At 39.6% G+C, this 15,042-nt stretch overlaps 1 protein-coding gene and 1 long non-coding RNA gene across 4 annotated transcripts in view; one reads left to right on the top strand and one right to left on the bottom strand.

Annotated features, from left to right (window-relative positions):
• The window catches only part of HAT1 (histone acetyltransferase 1), a 47,887-nt gene that overhangs the window by 28,302 nt on the left and 4,543 nt on the right, over positions 1 to 15,042 (top strand). For all 3 annotated transcript variants that reach the window (XM_084799468.1, XM_084799470.1, XM_084799469.1), the window contains exons 6-9: positions 122 to 243; positions 743 to 847; positions 1,163 to 1,269; positions 11,865 to 12,016. In XM_084799468.1, coding sequence (XP_084655594.1) covers positions 122 to 243; positions 743 to 847; positions 1,163 to 1,269; positions 11,865 to 12,016 — 486 coding nt within the window. The remainder of the gene's footprint in view (positions 1 to 121; positions 244 to 742; positions 848 to 1,162; positions 1,270 to 11,864; positions 12,017 to 15,042) is intronic.
• Positions 1 to 15,042, bottom strand: part of LOC311607601 — a 311,851-nt gene that overhangs the window by 21,050 nt on the left and 275,759 nt on the right. The gene's annotated exons all lie outside the window — the stretch shown is intronic.

Here is a 15,042-nt window from a genome sequence, read left to right on the forward strand (position 1 = left end):
TTTGTATACATATTTAATCTGAGACTTCTAGACATTTTCCCACAGGATAGTTTTGTGTTCCGCAGACTTTCACTCACCTCTGTGATGAGTTTCACCTGACTTTTCCTGGCTTTTTCCCTAGGCTGACATGACATGTAGAGGCTTTCGAGAATATCATGAAAGGCTTCAGACCTTTTTGATGTGGTTTATTGAAACTGCTAGCTTTATTGACGTGGATGATGAAAGATGGCACTACTTTCTAGTGTGAGTACAGTTCTAAAGCAACAGTGGACCTTATTACCTCCACAAAGCCAGCATTTTAATTGTGGCAGCCCAATTATTGGGACAGTATAATGATATTTTTCCCAGGAAAGAAAAACCATTGTGTATGGGGCCTGAGTTTGCCTTCATTATGCTTTGGGGGACTTGAGAATAGAGCTGAATTAAATGCTGTTGTCCGCTAGGGCCCTGAATGTAGGCTTAAACAGTAAAGTGAGCTTTGCCTGTGTTTTCTTTTACTTGCCACCTATTCATCTTTATAATAGGCAAGTGCACTGAAGTGATGTAAAGAGGTCTGATTTATCCAAGTTGCTGCACACCAATTAAGTGAATTGTACATTCAGAACATAGCAGGTGTACCCATTGGGCCCTCACAGAGTAGCTTGCTGACACTGAAAATTCAGTCAGAGAATGGAAAAGAAAATGGACACTGCATGGGAGCGCGACTGTAATTGACCTGCTTGGCTTTCTGTTTTATCTGCAGATTTGAGAAGTATAATAAGGATGGAGCTACGCTCTTTGCGACCGTAGGCTACATGACAGTCTATAATTACTATGTGTACCCAGACAAAACCCGGCCACGTGTAAGGTAATTGGCAGTATAACACGTGCCTTGTCTTTTATTTCAGAAGGAACGGCTGAAGTTTCCAATACTTGTTATAGTAGTGTTGATTTGTTTAAAAAGAAAAAATCACCATTCATTGGCTACGTACTGATTTATTTTATTATTCTCTCTGATACTGTGTGGCAGAATAAACCAATTTTGAGTATGTTAGTACTTTTTCAGTTTCTTCAAGTTTGATTTTTTTAAAAAAGCACCAAAATTCATACTATAGTAATTTGAAGTTTTTAAACGACATGATGGATGTTTTAATTTAGAATTTTTTTTTTTTTAAAACTATAGTCAGATGCTGATACTGACTCCATTTCAAGGTCAGGGCCATGGTGCTCAACTTCTTGAAACAGTTCATAGATACTACATTGCATCTCCTTCAGTTCTTGATATCACAGGTATGTAAAATTCTATGTTGCTAAAAGAGCCTTCCTCAAATGTCTTAGTTTTATTTCTGTCTTAAGTGTCAGCATTCTTCTGGGGTTTTTAGGAGACTGTTTGATGATTGTTTTTAGGTTACATTTTAGACCATAAGCTTTTATGGAGATTGAGCTGCATCCTTAGCTGACGTGAGCAAATTAAAAACTGTGAACCAAATATATTTGGGGAAATCTTGGTCAGATAAAAATGTATTGCAAGTATGGTATAGCCTATTCGTGCTTATTTGGCAAACATTTACATCATTTGGAAGATAACCATGCACTAATTTTAAATCATAGCGTGGAGAAAGGTGGAGTTCTTAACAAAAGACACTTTTTAAAAGATTTATTATTATTTTAATTATATGTAAATGCTTGTGTCTCTGGGTGGATGTGGCTGTGCATGTGAATTCAGGCATCCACGGAAGCCGGAAGAGTGCCACTGATTCTCTGTGGGTGGAGTTAATAAGAGGTTGTTACTTCCTGACTTGGGTCCTGGGAACCGAACTCAGGTCCTCTTGCAAAGCAGTGTGCGTACTTAACTGCTGACCTATCTCTCCAGCCCAGAAGACATATTTTCTAAAGTGTGTTTTATATTTTTATAATGAAGTGTAGTCTGTGGAAACACCCTTTCTCTTGGGAAACATCTCCCAGTGTGAATTAGCCATGGAAGTAGTAGTGTGAAACAAATGCTTAGGACGAAGGAAAGCAGCTTTTAGAAATAGGAAGGATCTGTGGAGTGTGGTTATTCATGCTGCAGTCTGAGCCCTGGGGTAGCTGAGGTGGGGGGATTGCTGTGAGTTTCAAGCCAGCGTGGTGTTACTGGTTAGTTCTGGGGAAGCCTGGGCTGTACAGTGAAACTGTCTTTAAAACCAAAATAAATATCCCACCAAGCAGTGGTGTGCATATGCCCTTAACCCAGCACCTGGGAGGCAGAGGCAGGTGGATCTTGGCGTTTGAGGCCAGCCTGGCCTACAGAGTGAGTTCCAGGACAGCCGGGCTATATAGAGAAGCCCTGTCTCTAAAAACAAAATAAACAATAAAGCCAAAAGAAGACATCATTGGATAACTAGGTCTAGGTGCTGTTTTCTTAGTATGGACTAAACTGCCAAAGCATAGTGTGTGAAGAACATTAATGTCATTTTCTTACCCTGAGTAAACTGTTCAGATTTGTTAATAAAGTTGCTAATTAAACTTAAAGTCACTGCCAGGTGTGGCGACATAGAAACCTATAATCCCAGCACTCAAGAGGCTGAGGCAGGGGAACTGAGAGTTTGAGATCAACCTGGACTACATAAGGAGTCTGAAAATAAGACAAAAATTAAAAACCTGGAAGTCACTTTTCCCTTATGATTAGTGTATAGAGTTGAGCATCCTCAATCTGAAACCAAAATTCAGTACTGTTCTAGTGTATGTTTGTGTCCAGAAAGGCCAGAAAAGGGCATTGGATCCCCCGAACTAGAGTTTAGAGGTGGTTGTGAGTGCTTGACATGAGTGCTGGGATGAACTTGTTGGGAAGAGTAGGAAGCTCTCTTGCCTCCACCCCCATCCCCGCCCCCTTTCCCAAGCTTTTTGTTTGGTTTTTAACTTAAAGATTCAAGGTTTATTTTTTTTTTTGAGTACCAACATGATATTTTTTAGATTTTCAAGTTAAGGATTCCAGCCTATAAACATACTCCAAAACAACAAGAAAATATCCTCAAAACTCTGAAACATTTTTGGTCCCACATATTTCAGCTAAAGCTGTACCAGATATTCATAACAAGTTACATATGAACATTTATTTTATGAAGGCTTCAATATGGAGCTGTGGTAGAGTAGAGATCTAGGGATGCAAGAGGCCTGGGGGATTTGATCTCAATGCCCCAAAATAAGTAAATCAAAGAATTTGAGTATATATATTTTGAACTAATTATTTTGTTACCCAGATTGGCTTCCAGCTTATAAGCCTGAAAAGCCTTGGAATTTTACTGCCTCCTACCTCAGCCTCAGGTGCTGAGATTAAAGACCTACCTATACCATCACAACTGGCTTAGACACAGGTTTATTTCTAAAAATAATATTTTAATATGAATTAAAATGGTAACTTGTTTAAAATTTTTTTTTCAAAATTTTGTGAAATTGTTTAAAGAAACAACAAAAGATTACGACTATGGTACTGGCGAGCTTATAAAATATGCTAATGTGCAGATTCTCTTTTCATATAGTATGCTGATTTTGCTTACTGAAGAAGAAAAAATAGAGTTGTCAGAATAGTGAATGGTCTTTTTTTTTTTTTTTTGTGAATAGTCTTATAGTAAGAACTACTTACCTTTTTCCTTCACTGTGGTCTAAAGAATTCTGTTTTATGGGAAAATTAATGCTGGGTACTCTTTAAATGCTTTAAATTACTAAACTAGAGGGAAAGCATGTTGGGGTTTTTTATTTTGTTTGTGCTGTGCTGAGAATCAAACCCAGGGCCTTCCTTGTACATGCTAGGCAAACATCATACCACTGAGCTATAACCCAGCTCAGCATTTAAAAAAGGGAGCTCCGCATTTATAGTACTATTATTTTTTTTTTCCTCTGACTCACTGCTGTTAAAAGGGATGCAACTTCAGAGATAAAAAGCAGTTACTCAGCTTACTTTCTATCAGAAGTTCTAAATGGATACACACCATCACTTCCGTTTGTGACCTCTAACATTATCAAGACAGTACAGCCAGCTGTATCACTGGTTTGAGCTGAGCAGAAGTTGCCAGCCTCTGTTCACTGACAGCTTGGGCTTGGTGCTACATGAGGGGACATTTTTGGTGATTTTAATCTGGAGTTCACATAAGTAGTCTTTGTCTGCTCTAGTGGGTAATGTGCCAGCAGGGGTTGTTTCTGTGAAGCCTCTTAACTACTTTTTTCTGTCTATTCTAGCCAATAAAGTCCTTGATACTTAGCACCAATTAGCAGATAAAGAATTTTCTTTCTTAAATCCAGTGAAGAGTCATTAATAATAGTACCCTTTATTCATTGCTATGATTCCTTAGAAACTGAAGTCTTTAAAGAGAAAGGCTAAACACGCTAAAAGGACATCTGAATTTGACAACTGAGCATTGACCTTTATTTTCAGCGCTAATATTTCTTGGCATTGCAAAATGTTAAAAATGCTTCGTTAACTGCTCTCATTAATATATTTCTCTTAGACTTCATACTCAGTCCTTAAGACCATTAAAAAAAACTTACTGAATTTTGTACTCTGGTCATTTGGTTGTCTATTTCTCCAATATTTTATGTGTATTTAATTTAATGGCTCCTCTGTAGGCTTTGGATCTCCCTTAGAAATCCAGGCTGTTAGCATTGAGGTGGCCTTTGCTTCCTTGACATATAGGCAGAAATAATATTTAATCATCCGTAGCTTAGGTTCTATCCTTAGTGGATATATGTTTGGAATTTAGTTTCCATCCACTTTGGGTGGTTTGTTGTTGTTGTTGTTGTTGTTTTTCGAGACAGGGTCTCTCTCTATATGTAGCCTTGGCTGTCCTGGACTCACTTTGTAGACCAGGCTGGCCTCCAACTCACAGTGATCCGCCTGCTCCTGCCTCCCAAGTGCTGGGATTAAAGGCGTGCGCCACCACCCACTTTTGGTTTTTTTAGCTTATGTTTTATTGGCAGACAGTAAAACTTACTATAAACACTCTTTCTTTTGAGGCTGCTGGATTCTAGATGGATAGCGTTTGAGTACTTCTCAATATAGATAGAATCAACAATGTGTTTCATTGTACAGTAGAAATTGATTCTGGCTAGAGTGTATACCAATGCTATATTAATACATTTGTTCTTTAAAGCTCCTTGTTCTGAGACAGATTTTTATTGTTAATGTGGATTTTTAGTATACTTAGGTGATTTGTCTTATTTCATTTTTTAAAAAAATATTTTAAACAGTGTTTGTCATTAATACAAAGAGGCTTTTCCCCCCCAAAGATTTATTTATTATATGTATAGTGTTCTGTCTGCATGTAACCTGCATACCAGAGGACACCAGATCTCATACAGATGGTTGTGAGCCACCATGTGGTTGCTGGGAAGTGAACTCAGGACCTCTGGAAAAGCAGACCATGCTCTTATCTTAACCTCTAAGCCATCTCTCCAGCCTCAGAGAGGCTTTTTAACATATAGAACACTTAATTCTCTAAGCTGATTTTTTTAATAGTTTTTTTCTTTTCTTTTTTTTTTTTTTAAGATTTATTTATTATCATGTATATAGTACTCTGCCTACATGTACACCTACAAGTCAGAAGAGGGCATCATATCACATTATAAATGGTTGTGAGCCACCATGTGGTTCCTGGGGATTGATCTCAGGGCCTCTGGAGGAGCAGTCAGTACCCTTAACCTCTGAGCCATCTGACCAGCCCTTTGTTTTTTCGAGACAGGGTTTCTATGTAGTCTTTGCTGTCCAGTTTTAGACGTTTTAATGCTCTCTTCTGGCCTCTGAGGGCACCAGACATGAACATGATACATAGACACACATGCAGGCCAAACACATAAATTTAAAAAAATTTTTCTTTTTTGTTTCATCAACCTGGGTTTGTGCCTTGGTTTCCTTGGAGCTTGTGTACTACCCACCCTTGCACCGCGTGCGTGGTGCGCCCCCCCACCCCCCTTTTTTCTTTCGGTGTAAATTTTGGGTTTGGGTTTTTTCGTGACAGGTTTTCTTTTCCATGTAGCCCTGGCTGTCCTGGACTCACTTTGTAGACACAGGGTAGCCTCGAACTCATAGATATCTGCCTGCCTCTGCCTCCCGAGTGCTGGTATTAAAGGTGTGCACCACCATGCTCGGCTAGGTGTATTCTAGTGAGTTTTAGTAAAGTTTGCATTGAATAACCAATTTGAAGAGAATGGCCATTTTAATGTTGAGTCATGAAACATTTATTTATTTGGAGTTTTTAACATTTCTTTTGGGCAGGTTGTGGGTGTAGTGCAATAACCAAGCATGTTTCATTCACAAAGCCCAGGTTCCAATAACCAGTGCCCTACACTAAGTATTTCTTGGCAGTTTTGTAATTTTCAGTGTGTACTCTTGTACTGACCTTTTTTTGTTTGTTTGGTTTTTTTTTTGGTTTTTCGAGACAAGATTTCTTTGTGTAGCCTTGGCTGTCCTGGACTCGCTTTGTAGACCAGGCTGGCCTTGAACTCACAGCGATCCACCTGTCTCTGCCTCCCAAGTACTAGGATTAAAGGCATGTGCCACCACGCCTGGCTTTGTACTGCTTTTTAAAAATACATTATAGATAGTTTCTTCTTTTTAATGTTATTGTAAATAGATTAGGTTGTTTGTTTTTGTATTTTGAGACAGGTTCTCTCATAATCCAGAGCAAACTTGGTTTGTAGTGAAGGATGACTTTGAATTTATGCTCATCCTGCCTACACCTCCTAACTGTTGGCCTAGAGGTTTGCACCATCACTCATTCTGTAAATTAGTCCTATATTCTGCATCCCTTCTGCACTTAACTTGTTCATTAGTAGTGATGGTTTTGAGTTAGTATGTTCTATATATAATCATATCAACCGCATATAAAGATAAAACAGCTGTATTATGTATTTGCTTATCTTGCTTTATTATGTAGCTAAGAATCTTCCAATAAAAGTCTGACTATAAGTAGGAGCAGATAGTACCTATGTGTTTCATCAGTATGAATGAATAATATAGGTGCCCATGATCAGACTTGGAATCTGTCTTCTGTTAAGTGCCTCTCGTGGTCCACACTCTCTTGCTGTAATGTTAAGGTTATAAAGAGATTACTCAGCTCCCGGTCCTCAGTTAATCCAAGTACTATAGTAGCAGAAACATACAAATAGGGTGAGCACTTGTGTAAAATTTCTATATTCAGCAAGATTACAGAGTAAAGACTAAGGAAGTCTATTGCTGGCAGATATGGTTTATAAGAAGCACTAGGGAAATTCTTTAGACCAAAAAAACTCTAGCACTGCAGATTTATGTGAACAGATTAAGAGCTAACCAATCTCTATGATGGATGCCTGTAATCCCAGCACTCAGGAGGTTGACACAGAAGGATCATAACTTTGAGGACAATTTGGGCCACATAGAGAGACCCTGCCTCAACAAGCAAATCAAACAAAGGAAAAGAAAACTTGACTGTTACAAAGATAAAACAGCAATAGCACAAAGAAGAAGAGAAAGAAGACTGGTTCATTCCAGAATTCAGTATTAGTTTTCTTTCTCCTCTTCGTGCTATTTTTATTTTATCTTTTTAACAGTCAAGTCGTCCCCCCATCTCGGTTTTTTTTCCTCCAATTTATTTAATTTTATTTTATGTTCATTGGTGTGGGGGTTTCAGATCACTTGGAACTGGAGTTACAGACAGTTACGAGCTGCCATATGGGTGCTGGGAATTGAACCTGGGTCTTTCAGAAGGGCAAACAGTGCTCTTAACCACTGATCCATCTCTCGGAAGACTGGTGGTGTACATCTGTAATCCCAGCACTCAGGAGGCAGAGACAGGTGGATCTCTGCGTTCGAGGCCAGCCTGGTCTACAAAGCAAGTCCAGGACAGCTACGGCTACACAGAGAAACCCTGTCTGGGGGTTAGGGGGGAACCCAGACAGAATTCAGCATGAATCTGAAATATAGTGCAGTTATAAAGTAAATATAATCTCCAGAGCCAACTACTGAAAATAATTTTCTCAAAAGAGGACTGAGAGCTGGGCGTAGTAGCACACGCCTTTAATCCCAGCACTCTGGAGGCAAAGGCAGGCAGATCACTGTGAGTTCAAGGCCAGCTTGGTCTATAAAGGGAGTCCAGGATACCAGGACAGCCAAGGCTACACAGAGAGACCCTGTCTTGGAAAACCAAAAAAGAAAAAAAGGACTAAGGAGATGTAGAATATTAGGGATTAAAGTGAGAAAACTCCAAAGAGTAAGAGAGGCTGCAACAGTGCACCACCACACTTCCTTCATTTTTATCTTCAGACCAAGGCATTGATGAGATTTCAGTTATTGCTTTAAAGACATAGTCAGGTAATATTTACCTATTAATTACATGGCTGTGATGTTAATAAGCAAGTGCCACAGGCATGAGTAAGATATTCTGTACCTGTAGATTGAAAGAATATAGATTGACCCCATCTTAAACCTTTATAAACCTTATCAACACACCATATAATTCACTCATTTAATTTCCTGTGATATGACAGTATTCTATACTTAATTTCTTTTTTATTACCAAGTAATATTCCACTGTTTGGATATTACATTTTATTCATCAGCTGGGGCATTTGGTTTTTCCAATTTTTGGCTCTTAGGAGTAGTACGAACGTTTGAGTCCAAGTATTTTTGTTGCCATTTTGAGACAGTCTCACTGTGAAGTGCTGGCTGGGCTGGCAGTGCTGGGATTAAAGGTGTGTTTCACGATGCCTGGCAAGTGTGCATGTCTTTATATGGGCTTCTGTTTTATATATCTAATTATGGAAATTGTGAAAAACCTAATAACTGTGTCACTGGCTTGTGTTCCAAAGTGACTGCAGTGTTTTCCAGTTTTAGTGTCTGCACATCATGAGATTTGGTATTGTCTTTTTAGTTCTGTTTATCTTGGTAGATATGAAATAATATATCATTGTTGTGATTTGTATTCCCCTGTGACTAGTGATGTATGTGTCTTTCCATGTGCTTATATTCCATTTATGGGTCTTCTTGATAAATAACTATTTTGGTCCTATACACATTTTTATAGAAGACTTGCCTTGTACTTAATAATAAAAACTTTAGCATGGTAGGGTCACAGGTCTGCAATCCCAGCACTCAGGGAGGCAGAGGCAGGCTGATCTTTGTGTTCAAGGCCAGTCTGGTCTACAAAACTAGTCCAGGGGAACCAAGGCTACACAGAGAAACCCTACCTTGAAAAAAAGAAAAGAGAGAGTCTGAACATATGGTATTTATCCCATGTATTTTGAAGATCTTGTCTTTTCTGGGTTTGTTTGTTTGTTTTTTGGGACAGAGGCTTGGCTGTCCTGGATTCACTTTGTAGAGCAGGCTGTCCTCAAACTCAGAGATCTGCCTGCCTTTGCCTCCCAGAGTGTTGGGATTACAGGCATGCACCACTGGGCCCAGCTGTCTTTGTTTTCTTCTCTGTCTCTGTCTGTCTGTCTGTGTCTGTCTCTCTCCTTTTTGGGTTGAAACAGGGTTTCTCTGTGTCATAGCCCTAGCTGTCCTGCAGCTCTCTTTGTGTAGACCAGACTGGCCTTGAACTCACGGAGATCTGCTTGTCAGCAACCATGCCTAGCTTGTCTTTGTTTGAAACACAATGGTAAGGTGTGCTAAAATGCAGCAGCAGCTGCTTCTTCTTCTTCTTCTTCTTCTTCTTCTTCTTCTTCTTCTTCTTCTTCTTCTTCTTCTTCTTCTTCTTCTTCTTCCTCTTCCTCCTCCTCCTCCTCCTCTTCCTTTTCTTCTTTTCTTCTTCTTTTTCTAGTCAGGGTTTCTCTGTGTAGCCTTGGCTGGCCTGGACTCATTTTGTAGACTGGGCTGGCCTGGAACTCACAGCGATCCACCTGCTTCTGCCTCCTGAGTGCTGGGAGGCACCTCACCTGGCAATGCAGCTAATTTTCACTTGGGCTTTTGTTCCTATAAAGAGTCATTACCTAAACAAAAGTAATGAAGGTTTATATGCATGCTTGTTTTTAAGAGTTTTATGTTTTTTTACCTGTTAAGTGTTTGGTTTGAGGAAATGAAACTCCAGCTTTACTCTTTTGCTTGTAGAGACCCCATTTTCCAACCCCCATTTGATGAAAAGACTTCCTGTATTGAATTGTCTTGGCAACTTTGTCAGAAAATGACCATAATATATAGGTTTACTTTGGATTCTCCATTTTTATCAAGCTATCTGTCCTTATGCCTGTGCTATTCTGTTAAATTGCTTGTGCTATACTGTTAAATTGTAGCTTTGAAGTGATATTAACAGCAGAAAGTCTTATGAAAGGCTGGAGAGCTGGCTCAGCAGTAAAGAGCATTGACTGATTGACTGTTCTTCCAGAGGACCCAGGTTCAATTCCCAGCACCCACAAAGTGGCAACTCAAGTTCTAGGGGTTCTGATGGCCTCTTTGGGCACAGGCACAAATCGTACATAGACATGCAAGGAAGCAAATACTCATACTTTTAAAATTATTCATCACTTGTGTGTGTGTACATGGACATGTATTGAAGTCAGAAACTCTGTGGAGCTGGTTGTCTTAGCCTTTAATGGATTCTAGGAATTTAACTCAGGTTGCCAGGCTTCCCACCGTCTCTTCAGCCTGGCATTCGTTATTTTAGCTTTTCAACTCATAAAGAAGTGAGGACACAGAAATGGAATAACTTCCCCCATTTTCCTACATCTATGAATAACACAACCCTGGTCAGAATTATTTCTACCGATCTTGCTTTAATGTTAACTGGATTGCTACTTAATCTAATGTAGTTACCCTATAGGGAAACATAAGAGAAGATCTGTGATCTTCATATATGATGAAGGAAGGGTCAAAATCATTTCCCTTATATTTTCTAAGAGTTGTTATGGAGGACCAGAAAAGCTGTTGGATTAAAGAAGTTACTACATTTGGGGAATATGGGAAGAATTGGAGGGGAGAATAAAAGGGTGTGTGTGTGATCAAACACATGATATGCAGGCATGAAACTACTCTCAAGCAATAAATAAGTCTTTTAAAAGAAAGTTATAATTGATTTTGGATATAAAATGAGTTATTCTGCATATATTAATTTATATAGGAAATTATTATGGTAGCAGTTATTCATAAACCATCCATTTTCCAAATAAAAGACACAGAAACTTGTTAGGTTTATAATACGCCTTAAAGTGCTAGAGCTGGGCAGACATACCCTCTAAGCTACCTTGTCTGCTTTCCATCCAAAATTGCAAATACTTGTACATGTTCCATTTGGGCCTCTTTTCCTTCATCAGGCCAGTCCCTAGAGCAAGCTGCTTTTGGCCACATGCTCCGAGTTTGGCCACATGGTGACCTTCTGTCTCATCTCCTTGTGGTCCTCCTGAGACTCCAAACCTGGGAACCTTAGCTTCACAGTCCAGGCTGTCAGCAACTTTATTAACCAATCAGGCATAATTGGGAGCATTCCTTATATCACAGATACAGGAGGCAGTTCAACATTCATGACAATGCCTGTGGCAGGGTGGTAACCAGATCTCAGGGCACTGAAAGCAACAACTGAGAACACAGTGAACAAGACCCTCCTCCAACACTTGGAATTCCTAGCTACCAAAAAGTGAATGCATTTGAAATTGTTGTCTAAACCTGATTATTTCACTTATATGGCCAAATTGGTTACAGCTAAAATGAGATGCATATGGCAACATTCCAGTCAAATGCAAAATGAGCAGTATTCATTTTATCAATAGTCTTTATCAAATGTCTTTGCTAACATTTTATTTGGTGTAGTAGTTACAGGAGTGATCTTTAATATTATAATTTTGTGGTATATAATTTTCAGAATGTTACCTTGTTGCCATGTTACTGAGATTACAAATGATAGTGGAATTGTGTTGGGTAAGGACAGTGTTGTTTTTCATTTTGCTAGCGGAAGATCCATCCAAAAGCTATGTGAAACTGCGAGACTTTGTGCTTGTGAAGCTTTGTCAAGATTTGCCCTGTTTCTCCCGGGAAAGTTTAATGCAAGGATTCAATGAAGATATGGCGATACAAGCACAGCAGAAGTTCAAAATAAATAAGGTATTTTTATTATTTTTATTTTGTAGGAGGAAAATATTTAATTACTTTTTATAAAAATACTTAACTATGGTAAGGACATTAAGTCAGATTTCAGGGTTTAAGAACTTGGTTCTGTCATCTAGACCAGTTTAGATTATGGCTTCATACCTCATTTTCCTTATTGGCAGAATAGCAAGGGAATACATATTACACTGTACGTGCTCACTTTCCTTATTGACAGTGAGAAGCGAATGTATTTTATGTTGTACTAAGTAATATTAAGCAGATCAAAGATGAGTAAAAAAAATAAACTGTCCTGTCAGAATGGCTTAGTGGGTTGTTCGCTGCTAAGCCTAATGACTTGAGTTCAATCCCCAGGAGAAAGCCAACTTCAGAAAGTTGTCCTCTGATCTCTAACATGCTACTTGGCATGAGTGTTGTACCACCACCACCCCATAAGGAAATGCAGTACAATCTTTTTAAAATAAAGCTTTAGGGGTGTAGATTTATATTATGTTTATGGATATTTTACCTGCATGTATGTCTATGCACTGTGCGTGTGCCTGGTACCTGAGGACTGCAGAAAACATCTGATCTCCTGGAACTGGAGTTACAGTTGTGAGCCACCGCATAGATGCTGAGAATGGAACCTAGGTCTTCTAGAAGAGCAGCCAGGGCACTTAACTTCTGAATTATCTTTCCAGCCTTATAACACTAAGTTGTAAGGTGGTTCTATTCCTGTAGACACAGGAAGGTGCTAAGAAAATATATAGGGCTGGAGAGACTGCTTAGAGGTTAAGAGCACTGTCTGTTCTTCCAGAGGTCCTGAGCTCAATTCCCAGCAACCACATTGTGGCTCACAAGCATCTATGAGATCTGGTGCCCTCTTCTGACGTGTAGGCACACATGCACACAAAACACTGTATGTATGTATGTAGTATGTATGTGTGTGTATGTATGTATGTACGTATAAATAAATAAAAATTTTAAAAAGTTTAACTTTTGATTTCTTTTTATGTTTGCTTGTTTTCTCAAGAAGGGTGTTTGCCTGTTGTTTTTTTTTTTTAATCGTTTTATTTAGGTTCTTATACCTCTACCTCCCTTCCAACTCCCTAACACTAAGTAGGAAAGAAAGAATGTTAGAGGGGAAAGGAGGCATAGACTTCTACAGGCTACTTCCTGCAGATTAAGGTATTGAGTTCCTTGGGGGCAAATCCAGTGTTCCTTGTCAGACATACCCAGCAGTCCAGCAATCTAGCAATAGCATATGCAGCAGCAGCCAGGGCAGCAACAAAGGTAGCAGTAGCCACCATGGGCCCTCTTAGGGTTCTCCCATTTATACCCTCTTCAGAGTTTCCAGAATTAAACTATTTGCAGTTGGCAAAACACCCCTGCTAGTGCAAGTGGCAAATCATGGTCACCTGGTGTCAAGCAGGGTTTTTGTTGTTGTTGTTGTTGTTATTTTGTTTTTTAAAAATGTATTTATTTATTATGTATACAGTGTTTTGCCTGCAGGCCAGAAGGGAGTATCAGATCTCATAGATGGCTGTGAGCCACCATGTGGTTGCTGGGAATTGAATTCAGGACCTCTGGAAGAACAGACAGTGCTCTTAACCTCTGAGGCATCTCTATAACCGTGAAGGAGTTTTTTGTTTTGTTTTGTTTGTTTTGTTTTTTTAAGATTTATTTATTATTTATACAGTGGTCTGCATGTATACCTCAGGCCAGAAGAGGGCATCAGGTTACATATATAGATGGTTGTGAGCCACCATGTGGTTGCTGGGAATTGAACTCAGAACCTCTAGAAGAGCAGTCAGTGCTCTTAACCTCTAAGCCATCTCTCCAGCCCCAGAAGTTTTTGTTTTGTTTTGTTTTTAAAGAAACCAAAACTTTAACTACAACAGGGTTTCTCTGTGTATCCCTGGCTATCCTTAGACTTATAAGAGACTTCACTTGCCTCTGCCTCCCAAGTGGTGGGTTTAAAGGTGTGTGCCACCAGTGTTCAGCGAAATTTCCTACTTGATGCATTCAGCTTTTACACTTCCTTTCTAATTTGCCTTTAATAAAAACTAATTTGTCAAGATAGCCTTTAATAGAGATTCTTAAGTGTGGGCAAATGGATGGAACTAGAAATGATCATACTGAGTGAGTTAACCCAGACCCAGAAAGACTCACATGGTATATACTCACTTATAATTGGACACTAGCCCAAAAGGCATGTCCCATGGAAGTCTTCACTTAACAGGAGATTGGGATAGATGCGGGGACCTCCTATTGGGACTCTAGGTGAGAGAAGTATGGGAGAATGGGGAAATAGAAGGATCCAAGGGGTCCTGGAAACCCACAAGAACATCATGATGGGCAGATCTGGACCCAGAGGGGTCTGCTCAAACTACTGCACCAACTAAGGATAATACACGCAATAAAATTGAACCTCTACTCAGATCTAGCCAATGGTCAGGACATTATCCACAGTTGTGTGGAGAGCGGGGACTAACTCTTAACATTAACTCTGGTGCCCCATATTTGACCACTTCCCCGTTGTGGGAAGGCCTGGTGGCACTCAGAGAAAGAATAGGCAGGCTACCAAGATGAGACTTGATAGGCTGTGACCATATGGTAAGGGAGGAGGTCCCCTTCTGTCACAGACCTAGGGGAGGGGAATAGGGCAAAAGAGGGAGGGGGGGAAGAATGGGAGGATACAAGTAAGAGGATAACAAATGGATTGTAATCTGAATAAATTAATTTTTAAAAAGTGTGGTTATAAATTGGGTTATAAAAATGCATGGGCTTCAGAGTGGTCTTGATCAGGACAAGCCATTTGACACTGGTGGCTACCTTGGCTTTGAGAGTTGCACAGTTCCTGGATTTCTGTGTACCATTTTAACCCTAATATAGCACTTCCCCTTAGCTTCTATTCTTTCTGATGCTGATACTGCTTCTTTTTTTGTTTTGTTTTTCGACACAGGGTTTCTCTGTATAACAGCTCTGGCTGTCCTGGAACTCCCTCTAGTTCAGGCTGGCCTCGAACTCACGGAGACCCACCT

The sequence above is a fragment of the Acomys minous genome (genome assembly GCF_964271855.1).
Source record: "Acomys minous genome assembly, chromosome: 10".
Lineage (NCBI taxonomy): Eukaryota > Metazoa > Chordata > Mammalia > Rodentia > Muridae > Acomys > Acomys minous.